At 56.9% G+C, this 20,357-nt stretch overlaps 10 protein-coding genes across 10 annotated transcripts; 4 read left to right on the plus strand and 6 right to left on the minus strand.

Annotated features, from left to right (window-relative positions):
• Positions 1–1,503: 1,503 nt before the first annotated feature.
• B0I36DRAFT_238590 (uncharacterized protein) lies at positions 1,504–3,006 on the plus strand (the record flags this gene model as incomplete). The annotated part of the gene is made up of 2 exons (XM_046149624.1): positions 1,504–1,785; positions 1,831–3,006. The coding sequence occupies 2 exons, from the start codon at positions 1,504–1,506 to the stop codon at positions 3,004–3,006; spliced, it is 1,458 nt and encodes a 485-aa protein (XP_046015161.1).
• An 819-nt stretch (positions 3,007–3,825) lies between these two features.
• Positions 3,826–6,725, minus strand: B0I36DRAFT_429282 (uncharacterized protein; the record flags this gene model as incomplete). Its single annotated transcript, XM_046162496.1, has 4 exons — positions 3,826–4,140; positions 4,217–5,539; positions 5,603–6,151; positions 6,213–6,725. 4 exons carry the CDS (start codon positions 6,723–6,725, stop codon positions 4,033–4,035), a joined length of 2,493 nt encoding a protein of 830 aa, XP_046015162.1. The 3' UTR covers positions 3,826–4,032.
• A 209-nt stretch (positions 6,726–6,934) lies between these two features.
• On the plus strand, positions 6,935–7,390 carry B0I36DRAFT_317536 (uncharacterized protein). The gene has a single exon (XM_046153172.1). The coding sequence runs from the start codon at positions 7,073–7,075 to the stop codon at positions 7,328–7,330; it is 258 nt and encodes an 85-aa protein (XP_046015163.1). The 5' UTR covers positions 6,935–7,072; the 3' UTR covers positions 7,331–7,390.
• A 781-nt stretch (positions 7,391–8,171) lies between these two features.
• On the minus strand, positions 8,172–10,814 carry B0I36DRAFT_317537 (uncharacterized protein). Its single transcript, XM_046153173.1, has one exon. The coding sequence runs from the start codon at positions 10,518–10,520 to the stop codon at positions 8,469–8,471; it is 2,052 nt and encodes a 683-aa protein (XP_046015164.1). The 5' UTR covers positions 10,521–10,814; the 3' UTR covers positions 8,172–8,468.
• A 297-nt stretch (positions 10,815–11,111) lies between these two features.
• B0I36DRAFT_239405 (uroporphyrinogen decarboxylase) lies at positions 11,112–12,514 on the plus strand (the record flags this gene model as incomplete). Its single annotated transcript, XM_046149687.1, has 5 exons — positions 11,112–11,166; positions 11,234–11,275; positions 11,370–11,905; positions 11,983–12,373; positions 12,441–12,514. The coding sequence occupies 5 exons, from the start codon at positions 11,112–11,114 to the stop codon at positions 12,512–12,514; spliced, it is 1,098 nt and encodes a 365-aa protein (XP_046015165.1).
• Positions 12,377–14,302, minus strand: B0I36DRAFT_317549 (uncharacterized protein). Its single transcript, XM_046153174.1, has 5 exons — positions 14,151–14,302; positions 13,149–14,010; positions 13,004–13,077; positions 12,691–12,898; positions 12,377–12,604 (listed from the first exon to the last, which is right to left on the minus strand). The coding sequence occupies exons 2-5, from the start codon at positions 13,871–13,873 to the stop codon at positions 12,544–12,546; spliced, it is 1,068 nt and encodes a 355-aa protein (XP_046015166.1). The 5' UTR covers positions 13,874–14,010; positions 14,151–14,302; the 3' UTR covers positions 12,377–12,543.
• A 1,040-nt stretch (positions 14,303–15,342) lies between these two features.
• On the minus strand, positions 15,343–16,055 carry B0I36DRAFT_346920 (uncharacterized protein; the record flags this gene model as incomplete). Its single annotated transcript, XM_046156509.1, has 2 exons — positions 15,343–15,517; positions 15,856–16,055. The coding sequence occupies 2 exons, from the start codon at positions 16,053–16,055 to the stop codon at positions 15,343–15,345; spliced, it is 375 nt and encodes a 124-aa protein (XP_046015167.1).
• Positions 15,996–16,794, minus strand: B0I36DRAFT_87651 (uncharacterized protein). The gene has a single exon (XM_046163497.1). The coding sequence runs from the start codon at positions 16,517–16,519 to the stop codon at positions 16,052–16,054; it is 468 nt and encodes a 155-aa protein (XP_046015168.1). The 5' UTR covers positions 16,520–16,794; the 3' UTR covers positions 15,996–16,051.
• Positions 16,669–18,499, minus strand: B0I36DRAFT_87638 (velvet factor-domain-containing protein). The gene is made up of 5 exons (XM_046163496.1): positions 18,015–18,499; positions 17,861–17,940; positions 17,578–17,786; positions 17,157–17,499; positions 16,669–17,088 (listed from the first exon to the last, which is right to left on the minus strand). The coding sequence occupies exons 1-5, from the start codon at positions 18,321–18,323 to the stop codon at positions 16,818–16,820; spliced, it is 1,212 nt and encodes a 403-aa protein (XP_046015169.1). The 5' UTR covers positions 18,324–18,499; the 3' UTR covers positions 16,669–16,817.
• A 1,156-nt stretch (positions 18,500–19,655) lies between these two features.
• B0I36DRAFT_346922 (uncharacterized protein) lies at positions 19,656–19,985 on the plus strand (the record flags this gene model as incomplete). The annotated part of the gene is made up of 1 exon (XM_046156510.1): positions 19,656–19,985. The coding sequence occupies one exon, from the start codon at positions 19,656–19,658 to the stop codon at positions 19,983–19,985; it is 330 nt and encodes a 109-aa protein (XP_046015170.1).
• Positions 19,986–20,357: the final 372 nt, after the last annotated feature.

The following is a 20,357-nucleotide window of genomic DNA, read 5'->3' on the forward strand; positions in this document are numbered from 1 at the left end:
GAATACCGCGCGCCTCCAGTACAACAACAGCGTCAGAGTCCAGCCAAGGAAAACACTCTGCAGTGGCAGGATGACGTGCGGGTCAGTGAGGACCAGGATTTACTCGATGAGGCGGAGAGCCCCATTCGAGGAAGGGCGATCACACCAAATACACGCCGGGTGCGCAGGGCAGCTAATGCTGGGCGCGAGGCAGCTCGGGCAGATAGATACATGGGGGACTGGGATACACTGGACACTTCGGAGGACGTGGAGGAAGACAAGGACGACAAAGACAGCAGCTCAACACGCGCAGGGCCATCTTCGCAGGCTCCAACGCTGTCCCAAAGGCGGAGCACGAAGGACTTTGGACGGGCTTCAACGCCAAGTCTACCACCGGTCGAAGAGGAGATGCTCGAAGAGCCGGCCCGAACACGCAAGCCATCGCAGCCGCATGAGGCCTACAGAGACAGCGGCTTCGCCAGCAATTCTCCCCACCCTTCTCGACGAAGCATAGACTTGGACGGTGAGGCCCAACGAGACAGCGGTGTCCACATGCAGAGCATTCTCGAGACACAGTCGACAAGAAAACGAGAAGGATTATCTGAATTTGACGAGTTTGGAGCACGCCTCCCACGAACGTTCAAGGCTGAAGACAAGAAACCGATCATTCACACGCCACAGCAGGACGAAAAGCGCTCTGCAAGAAAATCAGTCGTTGGCGAAGGCACCCCGGTCCTGAGCACACCGACACGAGAGCGGGAACGCCGGCACGACGAGCCCGACGAGCCAACCAAGTCAAGTCAGCGCGAGACTGAGGTCTACTCGACAGACCCAGCAAAACGCCGATCGCGAACCTCACCGACCAAGACAGCCAAGTATGGAGAACTGGGGCAGCTCTCGAGCCCGGGCCCATCAGGATCCCCCAGATCGTCACGGATCCTCGAGCCCCACGAGCAGCGCAGCATCTCTGAGAGCCTGGGTCGCAGGGCATCCCCGCGGCTCGAAAACACACCTCCCGCGATGCGGCGGACGGCATCCAACTCGAGCCTGTCGCGCCTCCGCACGCCCGAGCCGCTCAGTTTCCGCCCCGATAGCCCCAGCAGCCACAGCATCCGCAGCCTGCGGTCGTCTGGCGGAGCCAACACGCCGCCGCTGCGGAGGGTGGACAAGCGCGCTAGCGGAGACCTCCGGTCGCTGGGCCAGCAGGCGGCAGGGTCGCGGGGCCAGAGCACCAGCCACAGCGCCAGCCACAACCGCAGCCTCAGCCACACGGGTGGGGAGGACAACAACAACAATGTCAACAAGGGTCCGCCCCACCTGCCAGCGGAGACGGACAGGGCAGCCCAGACCGCTCCTGCCAGCCCCAACACGACGACGGACAAGAAGACACTTGCGGGTGCTGCCGCTGTGGGTGCTGCTGCTGCTGTCACTGCCGCTGCCATTGCGGGTGCCGCCAGCTCGTCATCCACCACAAAGAGCACCACGCCCGTTGCCAATGAGGGCCGCGCGCGCTCCTCCAAGGACATGGCCGACGTGTACGATGGCTTCGGCGAGGGCCGCATCGGCTCGCCGCGCTCGCCAACACGTCCCCACAGCATGCGCCGCCGCCAGAGCATGCAGGTCCTCGAGCTCGAGTCCCGCGTCGAGGCCCTCATCGCCGAGAACCAGCACCTCCAGCACCAGACCGCCCAGGCCGAGCAGGTCACCGCCCGCTCCGCCGCCACAAAGGCAGAGCGCGATGCCGAGATCGAGCTTCTCCGCGCCTCCCTCGAGTCCCTCCAGAACGAAGTCACCCGCCTGACCCAGGTCAACGATGGCCTCCAGAGCGCAAACAGCCTGCTCGCCATGCAGCACTCGGAAAAGTACGGCCACCTCGAGTCCCAGCATGCAACCGTCGCCCGCGAGCTCGAGAAGCAGCGCGGCGCCAAGGACAACTACGCCACCGAGCTCCAGAACAAGGACGCAGAGATTGCCCGCCTGCGCAAGCAGCTCGAAGCCACAAAGCAGCAGGTCCGCGAGATGCAACGCCAGATCCTTGCCAGCAAGCCCCCCGACGCAGAGTTCCTCCGCCTCAAGGACGAAGACCATTTCGACCAGCGCTGCCAGCAGCTCTGCTCCCACGTCCAGCAGTGGGTCCTCCGCTTCTCAAAGTTCTCCGATATGCGCGCCTGCCGCCTCACCAGCGAGATCAACGACGAGAAGATTATAGACAAGCTCGACAACACAATCCTCGACGGCACTGACGTCGACGACTACCTCAGCGATCGTGTCAGGAGGCGCGACGTCTTCATGTCCATGACCATGAACATGATCTGGGAGTTTGTCTTTACCCGCTATCTCTTTGGCATGGACCGCGAGCAGCGCCAGAAGCTCAAGTCTGTCGAGAAGCTCCTTCAAGAAGTAGGCCCGCCCCAAGCAGTCCGTCAGTGGAGGGCCGTCACTCTCACGCTACTGTCGAAACGGCCAGCTTTCGGCGACCAGCGCAACCAGGACACAGAAGCTGTCGTCCAAGCGATCTTGCAGACACTGTCCATGATCCTCCCACCACCCTCACATCTGGAGAACCAGATCCAATCACAACTGCGCCGGGTCCTCCGCGATGCCGTCGATCTCTCCATCGAGATGCGCACCCAGCGTGCCGAGTACATGATGCTGCCCCCACTGCAGCCCGAGTATGATGCCAATGGCGACCTCGCAGAGAAAGTCAAGTTCAACGCTGCACTCATGAACGAGCGGTCCGGCGACTCTGTGGCCAACGACGAGCTTGAGAGCCAGGGCGCCGTCGTGCGCTTCGTCCTTTTTCCGCTCGTCGTCAAGAAGGGCAACGACAGCGGCGTTGGTGATGACGAGATTGTCGTCTGCCCTGCACAGGTCCTCGTGGCCAAATCCCGCGCCCTCCGCGGCGTCACCCCGTCGCTCGTCGGCTCCGACCTTGGCGGCAGGCCCTTGTCCAGAGGCCCCACGCCGTCCGTATATGGCCGCAGCACACTCAGCGTCAACATGACTGACGCCCCGCCCGAGGTCTAATTTCTTGCTGCTGCATGAAACCCAACGGGTGGGAATTTCCCCGTTACATTTTCTCTCGTTATTCAACCTTACTCTATCTTTTCCTTGATCTCTTTACTCTTATCGGTTTTCTGTCTAGAAAAGCTGGCTGGTTGTTTTATTTTTAGGTGGCGTCATCTGGGTCGTGCGCACTCTGGTTGTTTATGCCAATTCAGCGGGTTCTCTTCCTGTGTACGGACGGTTATGGCATTTCATCATGGTTTTGGCTGGGAAGCTTTAGGATATCTCATCGGCTCCGCTCTGTCATTGTGCGAGCAAGCGCGAGTTTTGTCATTTCGCTGCGTTTAATTTTGATTGATTCATGACTTGCCTTGATCTTGGGTTTCGTGGCTTCGCTTTTGCCTTTGCCGCTTGGATTGTGTTTGCTTGAATGACACGAATGAACGACATGATACGACAACCTGATGTTTCTCCTTGAAGTCGTTCAGTTGCTTCTGCGTCTCCTTGTGATTCGTGGTTACTAGGCAGTTCTTTACGGTAATTTGTCACGATATCTATATCACGAGATCATGAGCTCACGACTACATGTTAAGCAGTTTGCAATGAACTTCTGTTGTCCGCTTCGCTTGGCGTTGAACCTAAATGCTTTGAGGTCTTATCCTGCGACTCCCTGAAAGCTTTGCTGGCTCCTATCGAGGTCATGTCACATGCGAGAAGCGAGAAGTAGATTAGGTACTAGGGCGAACCGCCTATGCTGAAGATGAACGAGAGGGAAGACGTGCATGTCGTGATCAGACTTGCGACCATCAGTGGAAAGAATGAGTCCCAAATCTTGACGTGAGGAAAAGTGAAATGTGAAGAGACTGAGCCTAATGTTTGGTCGTTGTGAAGTAGACTTCTCGTGTACTACAGTCTGGGAAAGGTAGTTGAATGGAAGTATTGAATGTTAATTGGGACGTTGTCCGAAGTAGTGAATATGCTGCCTCTCCACCGTTGCGTGATACCTTGAACATTTGAGAGTGCCGGCCGTTCTTCCCCAGAGTATATCTAATCCTGCTGCCAGCCGCACAGTATGCCAAAATTCGGATCGATGAAGCCCTGGGCACTATACGCGCCAGTCTGTGGGTCTACTGGGAACAAACCACTCATGGCATCCTGGACAGAGCAAGCAAGTCAGCACGCTGGGCGCACACAAAATATCCTGAGACCCAGCCGCAGGTTGAACACTTACCCAGTCTATTGTGTCCATGATGCTGTCTTGCGGGACCGCCCCAGTGATGGCTTCATTTGCAGGCGCGCTTGCGGTGTCGCTGCTAGGAGAGCTGTTGTTAGGATTTGGAGGCAGAGACCATAACGCCTGACCATCACAGACACCAGCGAACACCATCTGTGGTTGCTGCTGAAGTTGATGTGTAAGTGGGATTGTCGGCTGCGACGCAATAAGCTGTGCCTGTACAGGCACAGAAGAATACCTCGAATTTTGTTCTGGGCGACTTCCAGTGTAGCTCATTGGGTTCTGGTTAATTGATTGGGATGCTCTTGGAGCTAGTGGCTCGTTGAAGGAGAAGCCTGCCAGTTGATCCTGGTGCTGTCGCCGTGGCTGTTCCTTGGCTGTGCCTGACACTACGTGATGTGCTGGAACGGCCCGGCTTACTTCATTAGGTCCTCGCATCTTGCGTATATGCATGTAGACATTAGTCTTGTCTGAGATCTCTCCCAGAAGCCGTATACATTTCGTCTCGGGAGCGAGTCGCGGGTCTAGGCCAAACACATAGTCGAGACAGAACCATATGCGCCCCGCCTCTCGACTCCTTGGGTTAAAGTACACCTCGGTGGCAAGGAGAAGTGCGATTTGGTATTGGAAATATGCACCCAAGTACCACTTCCACGCCCCAAAGTTGTGATTGGTCTCGAGCTGGATCGCTAGTTCTGCAATCAGCACGCCGGAAGTTATGAGCAAGTGGCTTAACTTGCGTGGCATGGCGGACGCAGCATTGGAGTGGTATGGATGTAGAACCATGACGTGAAGGCGATACGTCAGCAGGTGCATGACAACTCTTGTATATCGTTGCAGGGGATCCTCCATGTCGAGCATGTGGTCGTACTTTTCAGACATCTTCCGCCGAAAGTGCTCGACCTTGGTAAGCACTGCGGTGAGTGTCGTCTTGCGGGTCTCGAGCCGCCTTCGGTCTACCCAGATGGATCGCATCATCTCATTGATTTCAAATCTTATGAGTGCAATGGTGTTTGTGGTCCAGTGATCCGCATTCGCTGGCCCTGGTTCCACGTTGGTCAACTCTGTCTCGTTGCAGTTTAGTGGAAGCTTGGTGTCGTATTCTTCCCTTCTGATGACTGGCCGAGGTCCTTGTGCCTCGCAAGTGCGAATGTCCAAAAAACACAGCTGGTGCCAAATGAGACGACGCACGTGTGTGTCGACGGGAGACAGTCCATATGCCTGGCCATCCCGGTGGAGGCCCATGCATTCCGCTGCCCGAACAGCAGATGCCACAAGCACCGAGTGTGCTCGAGATACTTCTGCTCTACATAGGGGGAGCTTCCGCGCGGTCTGTCAGTCTTTGCGTTGAGTCTGGGCGCGGCGTGCCACAAAAGTACATACCATGTACATGACGAAAGCCTGCAAGGTTTCTACTCTCGTGGTGCGCAAGAAGTTGGCCTTGCTCAAGGCAGATTCTGTGCCAAGCTTCAGACTCGCAATCCACTGCTTCTTTGTGTTGCCCAGCTCATTGTATGCCGCGCCCTCGTCCATGGACACTACTGCACTGAACAAGGCAGCAAATATTAGAGCTTGTGTCGATGGGCGTGGCTCGTAACCCATGTCAACCTCGGCCCAGAATAGCGTGTAGGCAACTTCCAACGACGGCCTGTGTGTACACGGAGCTATCGCGTGCACTGCTGTGAAGTACTGCTTCATAAGCCTATCTGCGCCTACCCTATGCGGGAGAAGCTCTGTTATTGGCGCCGCCTCGTCACGGATGGTGGGCAGCTGAGTGAAGTAAAAACCGCTTGTGGGAACTAAATATTCGCTGCCAGGACGCAGGAAGTCGGGAATCTCAGCATCCGTCCCATAGTCCTTTGTCTGCAGTGAGCTCTGAGGAGGCTGAGGGGAGCACTGAGAAGAATGCCACCCTGATATGCCAGTAGCAAGCTGTTCAAGTTCGTGGTAGTCAGCTAATGATGAACGCCCCCTACGACCTGGGTAGGCCTACCTCTTCAGCAATCCTTGGCCTAGAGAGGCCGCCAATGCGCTCCGTGATACGCATCTTGCCAATCTGTATGCCAAGATCTATCATATTGTCAGTACTGTCGGCGTCATCCTCGTACGTCAGGTCAAGAGCAACGAGCGGGGTTGCCTCGAGATCACGATCTTCGTCATGCCTGTCGTCCACCTCGTCAGCGAGGGTCCGGTGGGCCGGGTCACCGCTCTTCGCCGTCGTCGACTTTGCAACATCTCGCTCGAGCTCGCGCTCCAGCGTCCCTTGCTTCTCCTTGATCTCGGTGAGGCGGAGCTGGCTTGCAATGTCGAGGCGGGGCCCGATGTATAGGCAGTCCCGGCCAGCCTTGCTGCAGTTGGTACACGTGGGTGAGGTCTTGCTGCATTTGAGCTTCCGCTTTCTGCACTCGAGGCATGAGTTGATCATGCGGTTGCGTCGACGTATCGGCCTGCCATGGCCCGTGATGGGGTCGGTTGCTCCTGCTACATTATACTGAGAGTCTTCCATGTTGGCTGCTCGCCCCGTGGAAAGAACGTTTTGATTTCGGAGAGCAGGCGAGGTACGGAAGCCTGGACCTAGCTGCAGGCCGGCCTGACCAATTTACGCATGTGAGGATCAGTATTGTCACCTGCGACCGTCTGTGATGTGAAGGCTTGAGAAAGCCCGCACAGGCGACGCGGGCGGACAGAATCTAGCCACTTGCGGGGTCAAAGATTACCGCAAGTAACGAAGCCGTTGTGCAAGGGAGGAGATCATCCAGCCGCGGGGCAGATCGTGGTGTCAATGTTGAGGAAGACTTGCAGCACGGGTACGCACGTAAGCGTAGAGGTCAAAGACACGACGGTGCGCACAAGATGACTCTACGGCAAGGCGTGGCTGGGAAGACTGCGACGACGCTCGCAGAAGGACGACCCGTTGATATGTCAACCGAGTTGTGGTGGTGGGAGGCTACAGTGACGACATGTGGTGTGATAGTGGGAGACGAGCGAAGGGCAACGACGCACGCCAGCAGTATAAGCAGGCCAACAAGTGTATACAGCGCCAATGGCAGAAGAGGCTGCCCGACGAGAGTCGGCGAGGCCGGTCGCTGTCACAAGTGTGACCGCGGGTAACGAGGAATGCGTTGTTGGGTGAGCATCGGGTAGCTGGTGGTGTGCAGTGGAAGGGAGAAGTCACCTGTCTTGACTGCTGGAGGAAGGCAGCCGGTTTGCAATGAAAGCAAGAGCCGAGCCTGCTCGCAACATCTTCTTTCAGAAGGGGCGTCACCGACTTGGAGGTACTAGCCGCACAAGCGATAATGATTGTTCGATCAATGCATGAAGCTGCGGCAATGGTGCAGGCAACGCAGCACAAACCGTGTTTGGCGCCTGTACGGACAGAGCATACGCAGCCAGTTCCGTCAAGTCCAAAATTCACAATCAGGATGTGCCTGGGGGCCAAGGTAGGCACTGGTACAAGCTAGGTCCTCGGAGTCATATCAGCAGGACCTCGCATAGTAAAGACGAGGTTGATGTCCCCAGCACCGGCGACCGAGGAACACCCATCAGGGACGGGTTCGATCCCGGAGACTTTACCTGCAGGATCTCGTACAATCTAGCACATGCTCCAAGGTATGCTTGCGCCTCTCTTCAAATCATCCAGCATCGCATGCCCTAGTCCGTTGCTCGGCTGGAGTGGCACAAACGGAGTGCAGACCTACCGCCGTGTGAACGATCACACTCCTTTGTCACCCACGAGCTGTGGGCGTGATTGGTTCTGCAGTCCACATCAGTGCGGCAGGCCGATCAACAGGTTCTGCCTGTTTAGGTGCCGGAAGACATAAACGTCGTGCAGCCTTCGCACAAGTGCATAACAAGGTGGTACAAGCATGCAGGCGCAATCACGGTGCAGGAGCTACGCGTCAGCAAACCACCAGTATGGGGGGCCGCCGTGGGCAGGGCCGGTGCAGAGAACCGCGGAGGCTGTGCAGGGCGAGGAACAGATGCTCGTTGCGGTTCGAGTCGCGAGATGAATCCCCGGTCATGCCCTGTACGATCATTCACCAGGTTCTGGAAGCGGCCAAGACGTCGCGCTGATATGTCGACAGATGGCTCCTTATTTCTTGGCTCCGCATGAGGACAAGATTTTCATATACTTCGTCGCTGCCTCCTCGGGATAAATACAGTGTTCGAGCACATCTCGTCGACCACTTCCACCGAAGCTGAGTCGTCGTCGTCATGAATTACTCATCACCACAGAATCTGGCCCCTTTTACTCTTGTGTTCGACACTGTTCATGTCGTGCCAGTTCCCGGTTGTGTTCCCTCCACCGCTGCAAGGCTTGTGCTGTCTTCAACCGAATCTCCGGCCCAGACTTCATGCCAACAAGGTCTAAATACCACTTCATGCGGACTTGCACGCCGAGCTTGCCAGACCGTAGATCATTCTTGACCAACTGGTGAACGCATTTGAGCAGTGCAGTAGGCACTCTCCCCTGGTGCTTCCGCACGTAGTTGACGCAGTGGAATACCGTTTCAAATGCTGACCGGTCCGATCTTGCAGCGTTGGCCACAGCAGCCTGCGCCAGACGAATGGCTTTCTGGGTCTGCACGTTCGATTTATGCATGATCCTTGGTACCGATCTTCCACGGACAGGTGCATCCAACTGCAGCGCGCTGAGCACTTTAGCTCGGCTGATTTTCCGCAACGCGACCATTTTTGTGAGGTCTGCGAGCGACTGCTTGCTTTGCCAGTAATACTCGGCAGAAAGGCTCGAGTTCTTTGTGTACTTTTCGAGTACTCGTATGACGTCCGAGGGGCTTTCGCACGCAACTGCCAAGTCAAACAATGGCAATGACTTGCTGCTAAGCGCGCCATCGCCAGCTTGCAGGGCACGTTTGGCACCTCTCAAAAGCTGCCGGACATCTTGCTCACGGCCGGCCGAAGCCAAGAACTTCGCGGCTCTCAGCAAGTTCATAATGTCGCCTCGCTCGCCAAGATCCGAACCCAACGGGTAGAAGCAACTAGCCTTCGCATGCTTCGCGCGGATGTTGACTGTATCACGTGCGGGCCCTAGGTACCCATGCCTGGCCAGTCGAGCGAGCAAAAGCTCACAAATATCTTCCCCCGAAAGAGGTGGCGTTCTCTTGCCTGCTTCAGCGTAAGCACAGGCTGTGGCTAAATAGTCCATGCTGACATATGGGAGTCTTGTGAGCAGACGCAACCAGGCTAGCCGCACTTTCGTAGATGTCCTTCTGCTTGAATGCACACTTGCAAGTGCTGTCCGTGTGGCGGCATTCAAAATTTCGAGGTGTCGTGTACTGTCAAGGCTCAGCCATGCTTGAAGCAACTCATTGCTCTGGAGTGTTGTTGCGGCCCCAAGGTCGTTTTTTCTGGCAGCACTGAAGAAAAATGCCTCCAGAATGGTGTCGATTTCTTGAGTGAGAGCGCCCATACATTGCTCGGGTATTCCCGCGATCACTGCGTTCAGGACCGCCGCAGCTTCGTTGCGCCGAATTTCAGATAGTGCGAGAAGCAAGCTGCTGTAAAGCTGTGAATCATGATGGAGAGGGCCATTGCTGCTGTCTTGACTAGCAAGACCGTTTGCTATGCTCTTGATGAGGACGAGGACCATATCCTGCACTGTGCTCAATGCTTTCATGCCGCACAGCTGTGGCGAAGCCAGGGCACGGAGACCTTGATGGAGGTTGGAAAACAAGACAGTTACATCTGAACCTTTGAGTCGACCTGAGCTAAGTGCCTGTTCAAGATATTGGCAGTAGTCGAGGAATTTAGGGGCTCTACTGAGCGAGGGATCTCGCGACAAGTCTTGGCTGATCTGCGCGAATCCGAGCTCGATGAAGTCGATGGGGGTTGCGCCGGCTTGTTGCACGCTGAGCGCGGCAGGGTGGATGAAAGCACTGACAGCCCCCCACAAGGTGCTCAGAGGGTGTAGTGAACTGTGAAACACGGTTTTCAGCAGCGAGCGATGCCCAGTCCGTAGATGCTGTCGTATTCTACGGGCTGCTGAGGTCGGCGGAGTCCATCGCCATTGCGTCAGGTCAGGCACGTTCTCAAGTTCCCAGGGTGCGGCAGAGCCGGCTGTCTGTCCCAATCTGAGCTCGCCCATCCGCCTCCTACCATCCCTGCGTCTGTTCTCGAATGGACCCGGCACGAATGACCCATGGCGGACCTGAATCTTTGCTACTGAGCAGTACTGCTCAAATACAGCCGCGAGGACTATATCGGAAACGCCGAACCGATTAACATGTGGCTGTGTGCTGCGGTGGAGAGCTCGACAGCACTGGGATGTTCGAGGGGGCATGATTGTAGGCGCCCGGGGGTTCGGAGCCGTGGACGAGAGAACTGGAGCAAGCCAGGTTCAAGACATCGAGTCCAAGTGTGTGATGGATTGGCGGAAGGTATGGGGAAAGATACGTCGAACTTTGCGGCGCTCCTAGGGTGGGCTGCAGAATCGACGACTCCGCAGCGGTATCGTCCCGGGGACAGGCCGCAAAGGGTACCACACAGGTGTAGTGCAGGCGCAGTGATGGGCTCGATTCGATTGGCGCGTGCGCGTGCCCGTGGTGGTTGAGACTTCGTTGTGCTGGCGGTGATGTGGTGAACAGCTAGCTTGCTGGGGTGGTGTTTTTCCCGCGACGTCAATTGGAGCAGTGCGACTGAGTGCTGGGTGCGTTGACGCCCGATGATTGGACTACGGTGCGTCGCAGCAGGCAAGAGCGGGCCGATGCTGGGCTCCCCGTGCCTGAATGCAGAAGCTCAATGGCGGGGTCAGCGTTGCCGAGCCGAGCATACGCTACCTAGTGTAGGTGCGCATCACTTTTGTTGCGACTCTTTCTCACAACCCGCACTGCAACCGACGCAAGCTCTTCAGAAAGCAGCAACAGCAGCGACCATGGCGCACGACTTCCCGCCTATGAAGAATGACCTCGTCCTGCGGACAGCGTGGGGTGCGTTTTCCGCAGAAAAGAAGCGTGGTTTATGTTCAGCAATGGCTAACCAGAACCGCAAGCACAGGCGAAAAGGTCGAACGAGCTCCCATATGGATCATGCGACAAGGTACATGAGCGCCACAAGCAATCCTCTTGTGCCGATATCCCCTGCGCAGGCAGTTCAGTCCCGGGCCACTAACACGGCCATTCCAAATTCACAGCCGGCCGCTATCTGCCCGAGTACCACGAGGCAAAGGGCAACAGGGACTTTTTCGAGTGCTGTCGCGATCCTGAAGTCGCCTCGACCCTGACGCTGCAACCCATCGACCGCTACGATGGTCTTCTCGATGCCTCCATCATCTTCTCCGACATCTTGGTGGTACCTCAAGCTCTTGGTATGACCGTTGAGATGGTGGACAAGAAGGGCCCGCACTTTCCCGAACCGCTGAGAAGCCCAGAGGAGGAGCAGTACTCACGCGTGCTCAACAAGTCCGTCGATGTTGCCGCCGAGCTCGACTACGTCTACAAGGCCATCACCCTCACACGCAAGAAGCTGCAGGGCCGCGTACCGCTGATTGGTTTCTGCGGCGCACCCTGGACTTTGTTCTGCTACATGGTTGAGGGCGGCGGCAGCAAGTTCTTTGTCGAGAGCAAGAAATGGATCTATCTGTACCCGAAGGAGACCAAGGCCTTGCTGCAAAAGATCACGGAGGTCTGCGTCGAGTACTTGGCTTTGCAGGTACAGGCTGGAGCACAGGTAAGGGAGCTGGCCAAAGTTCATATCTGGCCCGAATTCGTATCTACCAAGATTTCCCGTGCTAAGTCCTTTACCAGATGATTCAAGTCTTCGACTCGTGGGCGGGCGAGCTATCTCCTTCGACTTTCAAGGACTTTAGCGAGCCCTACCTCCGCTACATTGCGGAGCATCTCCCGAAACGCCTTGCGGAGAAGAACCTCGAGCGGGTTCCCATGATCGTATTCCCCAAGGGTGCCAATCAGTCGCTGGATCGGGTCTGCGATCTTGGCTACAACGTGGTGGGCCTCGACTGGCTCGTTGACCCTGCCGATGCCGTCAAGGTCCGTGGCGACCGGAAGATCGTATTCCAGGGCAACGCGGACCCTGGTATCCTCTATGGATCTAAGGAATCATTAACAGCTACCGTGGAGCACATGGTCAAGGGCTTTGGCGGAGGCAAAGGGCAGTGGATCGCCAACCTGGGTCATGGTAAGATGCTACTGGTCCCTGAATTCTTCTATTGTCTTTCCCCAGTTCTAATCTCGTTTATATCTAGGTGTGACGCCGTTCGTGAAGCCAGAAATGCTGAAGTTTTATCTCGAGGAAGTCCAACGAGTAAGCTCACAATAGAAAATAGTGTCGGGACGTCCGATACGCAACTAGATGCCGCTCTGTTCCTTTTGCATATCCGGAAAACTTTTATCGAGATCCATCCTTGCCCTGGACAGTGTCATGACAATCAGCGTTTGACGCTACCCTACGACACTTTGCGCGCCACGGCGGGAAACAGGGGAAAAGTAACATACCATGAATGCCGCCATGCTGCCTTCGCTCCCAGGCTTTTGCACACACCTTGGCTTGCCTTGTTCTCCGGAGCTACATCTGCGAAGCAATACCCGTCGTCGCCATACCGTCCCAGGTGCTCTCTGAATATCTTGACGGCGACTGCCTTGGCCAAGCCCCTACCACGGTACTCGGGCTCGCAATGTAAACTTGTCAAAGAGGAGTCGGGACCTGTCGCGATGGGTCAGCACTCTTTTCATGGCCCGCGCAGCCGAAACCGATTCATTTCGTAGCCTTTCCGGTGTATTTAACTAGTGAACTTTATGCTTGACTCACCGAGGAAAGCCCACGCCACCAGCGTCCCGTCCTCCTTAGCCAGTGCGATGCTTGGGAGTAGCACAATAGTGCGCCTATAGTTTCGGCATCCATGAGTGACTTGTTCAGCCGTTGCGACGGCACGCATGGGAACAGCTGCACTTACTCCTTGCGTGGGATGCTAGTCCGCGACAACACCATGGCGATGTCCTCCCTCCGGACCTGGGTCCAGTGCAGCGTCTCCCCGCTCTCCTTTCCTTGACCACTGACAGAGCCCAGCACCTTGTCGTCCGGTATATCGGGCAGTCCCTCGAGTCGCATGAGCCACTTGTCATATAGTTCAACGTCGGGGAACGCCATTGGCGGCGATGATGCAGCAGCGACGACCGCCTCCCTGAGCTTCTCGCTGAATGTGCCGAGCAGGACCACCTCGCGTTCCCGCTTCCACCCGGCAGCAGTGTATGCGTCCAGCTGGGCCTTGGTCTCGCGCAGCACCGCGATCGCAAGGTCGACCTCCGTCTGCCTCTGTGCCTCTGGCGTCGCCGCGTCCGCGGTGGTGGTGGCGGTGGTGCAGTAGGTGCGGATCTCCGGGCTTGCAATCTCGGAACCCCGCGACTCGAGGGACGAGTACATCCACACCTCCGTCTCCGGGCCGCGAGAGAAGTCGACATACGCCGCAGCGAAGGGTGCCGTCGGGTCTATCGCGGCGCCGGCCCCGCCCCCATGGCTGTCGTCACCAGAAGCGAATAGGATCCGGGTGTGTTCCGTGATGCCACCTGGGAACCTGGTGAACTGCAGCCGCCGCAGGAGGGGCAGAGAGTGTGGCAGGTGCTGCTCCAGAAGCCGGAGCAGGTTGGGTGGAGGGGTTGGGGAGACTTGCACTTGATGCATGGTGTTATTTGTCTGGAGTATGCTGCTAGCAGCCAGCCGTATAAGTGGCGGGTGGTGTTTGTCGTCAGGGCTGCTTTGCCGCTCCGGGTCGCAGCCTCTGTTTACAATGTCTGCAGATCGTGACGCCTTCTTTCTGGCTGATGTGTGTTACCAATTAGCGAACATGGAGGTTTGCCCGGCCCTTAGAGCAGCTGCTGTCGTGTACTGCAAAAGCTCAGGTCTAAGCACGGACAATGCCGTCGTCGGCGGCAAACCGGCGGTAGTATGCTTCACTTACAGCGGTCTCCCAGCCACAAATTGTGGTTCTATCCAATGCTGCTGCTCAGAAAGAATTGCGGTTTACCTACCTTAAAGCGAGTCTTTCACCGCGTGGAGATGTAATAACTGTATAAATATACAAGACCACCCCACGAACATCAAAGAGGACCACGTACCTCCGAATTGACGATGACTCGTTGTCCATATCCACACCCAGTCACAATTTATTCGCAGTCACGCTTCTCCCCTCCGCATCGGCGGGCACGGCAAGGCTCGACTTGCCCAATTCGTCCGCTTCTCGACCAGGGGGCGTGGTCGGTCCCTCGGCTCCGGCTCCAGCATACTGCGTAAGCACAGGTCCCTCTCAAGCCCGCGCCTTTGCCTGCTCCAATCAGAGGACAGCGGCGATAGAGATAAGTCGCAACACTGCATAAGGGGGGGACACGCTTCACGGGCAGCAAGGCTGGGTGGGCGTTGATAAGTGAACCGCCGTCGAGAGAGGCACACATTGATAAGGACTGCTGCACCTACCTCATCAGCGACATTGCTGCATGGTCCTTCTTTCAATGTTTCATACGTTCTTGGACAAAGACGAGGCCAGATCAACCGCGGACCGCCCAAACCACCAACCCCCGGGATCATGATTCGAGTCACGGGCAACAGCTAAAACATCTGAGCGTGAGCTAATTATGTTATTCAAGCTTGGTGGTGGGGGGAAGATAAGAACGACTGTGTGCAGAAACAACACCAAGGCACGGTAACAAAAAACAACATGCGCTTGTCCTCCTCCTCCTCCTCCTCCTCCTCCTCTTCGGCCACAGCCTCCGATCCCCTCTGCGCACGCACGTTTGGTATCTAAAGGTCCAAAGGCAGAAGCCTCCGGAAAACAGAAAACAAGGAAAGAATGTTGCAAACAAGACGACGACGACGAGCGGCCCGCCCGTCCAGGCCTCCTCTGAGAAGCTCCACGCTGCTTCGCTGATTGGCAACCGACGAACTGCCGAGCAAAGTCTGAGCTGAAAAAGCCTTCCAATAGAAAGCCATCTAGAATTGCTCCGGCGATTCGACATATGCGCGACACCTTGGTGACTATTCCGCTAGAACTAGCCGCGACACGAGGCCTTCGAAAAGGCCGCTCGTCGCGGGCACTCTGCCGGTCCTAGAGAGTCTCCCTGAAGGTCGTCCCGATCTTTGCTATGCCATCGCTAGGCTCACTTGCTGCCAAGCATGCCCTTGAGACGAGCAAGGAGACCGCCCTCCTTCTTGGCCTTGGGCGTCTCAGCAGCAGCCGCCGCCGGCGCCGCCTCGCCCTCGCCGCCCTTGGTCACGTTCGCAGCGCCGCCACGGCCGACGTGGGTGGCAGAGTTGCTGACTGTCCGGGTGATGCTGTGAAAAGGAAAAGACGGCAAACAGACCAAAAAATTAGCCACCATCGGCCAGCTCAGATGCGCATGTGCGAAAGCTCAAGGGGACCCAGCTCTTCTTGGTCGTCGACGGGATTGGATCAAGCGACTTCTTTCCGAGATAAAGGAAAGCAGTGCGGCAAGCATGGAAGCCGCCGCCTGCGTGCGCCAGGGATGCGCATAGCCGCTTGTCTACCACGCCCACGACAACCTTGCCCACCGATGCGGTCTCTATGCGCTGTATGCGCTGACCGGCGCCGCGCGTCGCAAAGCATCAAAAAGGACGCGACGAAGAGGAAGGAAAGGAAGAGAACAACTCACGCATTGACGTCCTGCGCAGCGCGCGCCTCATCCGGGTTGGTGTTGTTGGCCATGTTGCCCGAGCCGCCGCGGCCTGTGGTGTAGACGGGCGTCTTGAGGTGAGGTGTCTCAAGGTCCTGGGGTTGGATCTTGGGCGACTTGGTCGCGTCGCCAATGTTGCCAGCGCCGCCGCGGCCAGTGGATTGCAGGTCGCCACTCATGTTTGTTGTCGCTGGTAGTTGTCGGTGATGTTAAATTCGAGGCAAAAAACGACCGCTTGGTTATGTTGGGTGGAGCGTTGTGCGGGCAGAGAGATCGTGGTCGCTGTACGGAACCCCGATTTACGGCTGTCAAAGAGTAGTCGTCGCTGGATTATTGGCTGTGTGTCCAACAAGGTAAGAGACGAAAGGAGAAGGGTGGTTGGGCGCAGTGTCACTCTTGAAGACAGCAAAGTCTGGGGATGGTGGGAAATATTTGGCGGGGCAGAGAGTAGCCGAGCGCAAGGGCGGCGAATGAAGAATGCGCCCGCGAGGGCGTGCTGGTGTGCCACGATGAGGGCAGCGCAACAAGAGCCACTTCTGCCAGCGCCAGCCTCGCGCTTGCAAAAGCCAGAGGTGGCCAGCCTCACTTGGCGGTCTGGCGACGGTTTCTTGGCTTGCAATCTTTTCAGCCGAAAAGACGTCATCTGAGCACAGCCGGAAGCAAGCCTCGTGACTCGTGAGCAAGTGAGTCAGTGGTTGTACGTAAACGCAGATCGGCCCGGGGAAGCGTGGCAGGGGTGCTGCATCGGGACATCAGTCAACTCAATCTGCAATAGCAACCAGCGATATCTAGCCGACCATTATTGGACGCAGGCCCCCATTCTTTTCTGCCCTAAGTCTAGCGCTACTGGTCTTGGCTGCTGTTTGGTGATTCAAGCATGGTTGCGAAATGGCATCCCCTTTTCATGAACTATGGTCAGCCCGTGATTATACTCGCAATACTTAATCCTCGTCGTCGTTGTCCTCGTCCTCATCATCCTCGTCCCGTTGCCGCTTCTTGCCCTTTTTGAGGTCGCCATCTTTCCTTATGGGAATCTTGACGCCTTGTATGGCAAACTTGCGACTTAATGCTGTGCTTTCGCAGACCCCAGGAAACTTCTTGGCGGAATAGACCTGAAAGGGCTCACTAAATTGTGTGGCCAGAATCGGGCACACCTTCTGGCCGTTGGGACCATCTCTGTGCGCGAGTAGGTCTATGAAGGAGAAGCGCAGCCTGCGTTACACATTATCAGTACCCAGAAGCCATTCGGCAAAAGCCTGTGCCCAAAGCTTGGCACGTACCTGAAGATGCCTTCCGTCCTCACACTAAGATCCTGCAGAACGAACCAAATGCCCACTTTGTCTTCGCGGTCGACTAGGCGGGTGGCACTCATGGAGATGGATCCGAGAAGGTTTCTTGTGCAGGAGGTATTGGGTTGCGACATGCTCATCCTGCCCAAGCTGAGAGGAGGCTGTCCAGCATGTGCTGGCATCGCAGGGAGCTCTTCCGCGCCGATACTGCCGTACGATGCGCGCGGTAGTATTGATGGCACGCTATCGCGCCTCACTTGAGTTGGATATCCATATCCTTGTGTCGCTGCTGAAGGCGGAGTAGGGTATGCTGGAGGCGATGGCGGATATGCCGCTGTCACGAGAGAGGATTGAATGAGTGGAAGGACTTCCTTGCAACTGGTCCACGGAGCTGGGACAGGAGGGTTCTTACCTTGAGCGGAGTAAGCTGTGCCGTCGGCATTGCGTGTGTAGTTGAACAGCCTGTAAGTGGTCTGGGTTTCTATTGCATCCTGGAATGACATGATTGTGCCAGTCCCGATAGATGGTGCTGTCGTGGCGTGCTTGACCATGCTGACCTCCCGAGTTCCGTCTTCGCTCCAAAGCTCCACATGAAGCACAAATTGCTGGAACGCAAGGTCGCTGAGAAGACCAGATCAGCCCATGCTCGGCTGGCCTTTGTATATGGGCGTCAACATGCTCTTCTCATCACTTACTTAGGCGGGAATTCCTTTCCATTACGAGCATCTGTGACAACCACCTTCACACATGGAGGGGGGGTGATTGGGCGACGGTCCTGTGCTCACGCGGTCAGCTCCGACATAGTATACTAGCCCAAGGGGCTGCCTATGGCCAGCGGCGATATCGCACCTTGTCACCAAATCCGCACATGCGGGCTCTCTGCGGTTGCTGTTCGACGACAAGCGTATATTTGTAGTTGCCATTGGTTCCACTGAACTCCCGTGGGGGCGAGCCGGTTGCTTGTATCTGAGCCTGGGGTTGTGGAGGCGCCGCTGATATCGATGGACGAGGGGCATGAGCCGCATGTGCTGCATGAGACGCCTGGCTCGGATGAGAGGCGTGAGGCAGAGGAGGAGGGCCTTGTGGCAGGGGCAAAGCAGCGCCCAGTTGCTCTCTGATGGGTGGGAGAGCATAAGAAGCGCCCCGATTTGAAGCCATGCTGGCCGCTGGTGAGAGCCTCGTCCGCAAAGGGCTCGCTGGATACAGACGCTCAACAAGCCGGTCGCAAGTCTGAAGGTCCGGGGATCTGTGGCGATAACACGGTCACCATGTAGGCGGCAGACGTGCGAACAGGTCACTTTGGTGAAGCAAGGTTGTTGGCTGGATGACGCGCGAGACAAGGGCCGATCGAGGTCCAGGTGTGTGTATGTATGTATGCCTTGAAGGGGGCTTGGCCGAAGCAGTTCTAAGCAAACAAGGATGGATCCAGACTGCCGGGGCGAAGGGGAGCAGTGGCCAAGATCCAAAGAGCTTCTGGTGCCGGGAAAAATGTTGGTTGGCGAGTGGGGGATCAAGAGACGAGAGGCCGTGTGCTCACAAGGCAGGATGGAGAATGGTCAACGACGGATGGGGTTTGAGATGGCCTGGAGCGGTTAGGCAGAGCTAGGCCGGCTGCCATAGGCGCGGAGGGGCGGAATGGGCAGCGCAAGCCCACCATCCCGTGGGCCGCGACGGGGAGCGTGGTGGGGACAGGTGCCAACGCCCGGGCCTGGAGGAACCTTGGGAAGGAACCCCCTGGGGGCCAGCCCTGCTGGTGACAAACTCGGTGACAGTCCCAATGCTGAAGGGTCGGAGGGGGAGACCGAGGGAGGGGGCAGGCGTTTCCAACTCTGCCAAAAGTTACCCTACTCGCCTCACTGTTGTATCGGCATCCCTGGGTCATCATCCCACTCACTGGGCCATTGTGGCGGGGCTTCACCAAAGTGCCCCCACGGGCGAATGATATCATCTCATCGCGGGCACGCTTACAAAAGAACACTGTACTGTACAGCCAACGACAAGAACGAACCTTGACCGCCCGTGTTGCCAGTTGCCATTTGCGGTGACGCTGCGGCTAGGAAATGGTGCAACCGAGCGGTCCAACGTCTGGGTTACCGAAATGTCAGTCACCGTGGTCGCCATCGTTAAATAAGGTCCTAAGTCTCCCGCGACCATGTTTGCTGCTGTCTATGCGCATTCGTGGATGCCAAACGCGCAACATGGCGAAATCGTCGGCAACTTCAGCATTGCATGCGACATGAGAACCCGCCATTGCAAGCGCTCAACTAGCACCAGCGCTCTTGCAGGTGCAATGGACCACACCTCTGGAAGAAGTGCAGCAGTACACACCGTCAAAGATATGCGGCACAAGGCTGCCCCCTCGACTGCCATGGCCGTCGCGACACAACACCTGTGTGGGACAAGAGAGTTTAAACCTTCGCGGACCTGTGCCTCACCAGGAACTGCCGTTCCCACCTTTCAAGGTTTGACAGCTCTCCCGCCGGTGGACTAATGCGCCACGGACCAGCGAACTGTGGACGTGTTGGAGCCAAACCAGCCAAAGGGCTGGGTGCCCTCGAGCCGTCCGTTCCTTGGGCACGCACTGCAGCACGAGAGGCGTTCAACCGGCTCCAGCAGCTAAGCGCCGTCTCGTCCAGCCAGCACGAGAAGACGTTTTCTTTGGGAGGCGCCGTTGCTGCCGCTGCCGAGCATCAGCGGGCCCCGGGTTCCTGCAGCTTTGTTGCGTCTACACCTGAACAAACCCCCGTCCTTGCATCCGGCCCTGCCTCCTCTCGGTGCGAGGCCAGGTCCGAACTGGCGCTGGCGCAGCAAAACCCCTGAGCCAAGTTGCAACAGAGCATGGGATCTGGTATGCCGTGCATCTTGTCTGGGAGCCCTGACCTTGTCGCAGGTGAGAGCCGTTTTTTTCTTCTCTTACCAGATGAGACCGAATGTCAGGAGGAAACCAATAGAGTGATATAGAGCAGTCCCACCTCATCAAGCGCACAGTCAAACAACATTCACATATTCTCTCCATTGTCCTCCCGCCCCCCCACCCCCCCAGCGAGACTGGTAGAACATCCTTTTCAATGCAGCGGTCAACCACAGTGCCCGGGCCTCCTGCATGCACGCGTGTCATGTGTAAGAATACCTCGAGGGCGGCAGGCAGGCAAGTTTGCTTGGAGCATCCACACAAACTGGCGTATCCACCTC

Source organism: Microdochium trichocladiopsis (genome assembly GCF_020744255.1).
Source record: "Microdochium trichocladiopsis strain MPI-CAGE-CH-0230 chromosome Unknown B0I36scaffold_3, whole genome shotgun sequence".
In the NCBI taxonomy this organism is placed as follows: Eukaryota; Fungi; Ascomycota; class Sordariomycetes; order Xylariales; family Microdochiaceae; genus Microdochium; species Microdochium trichocladiopsis.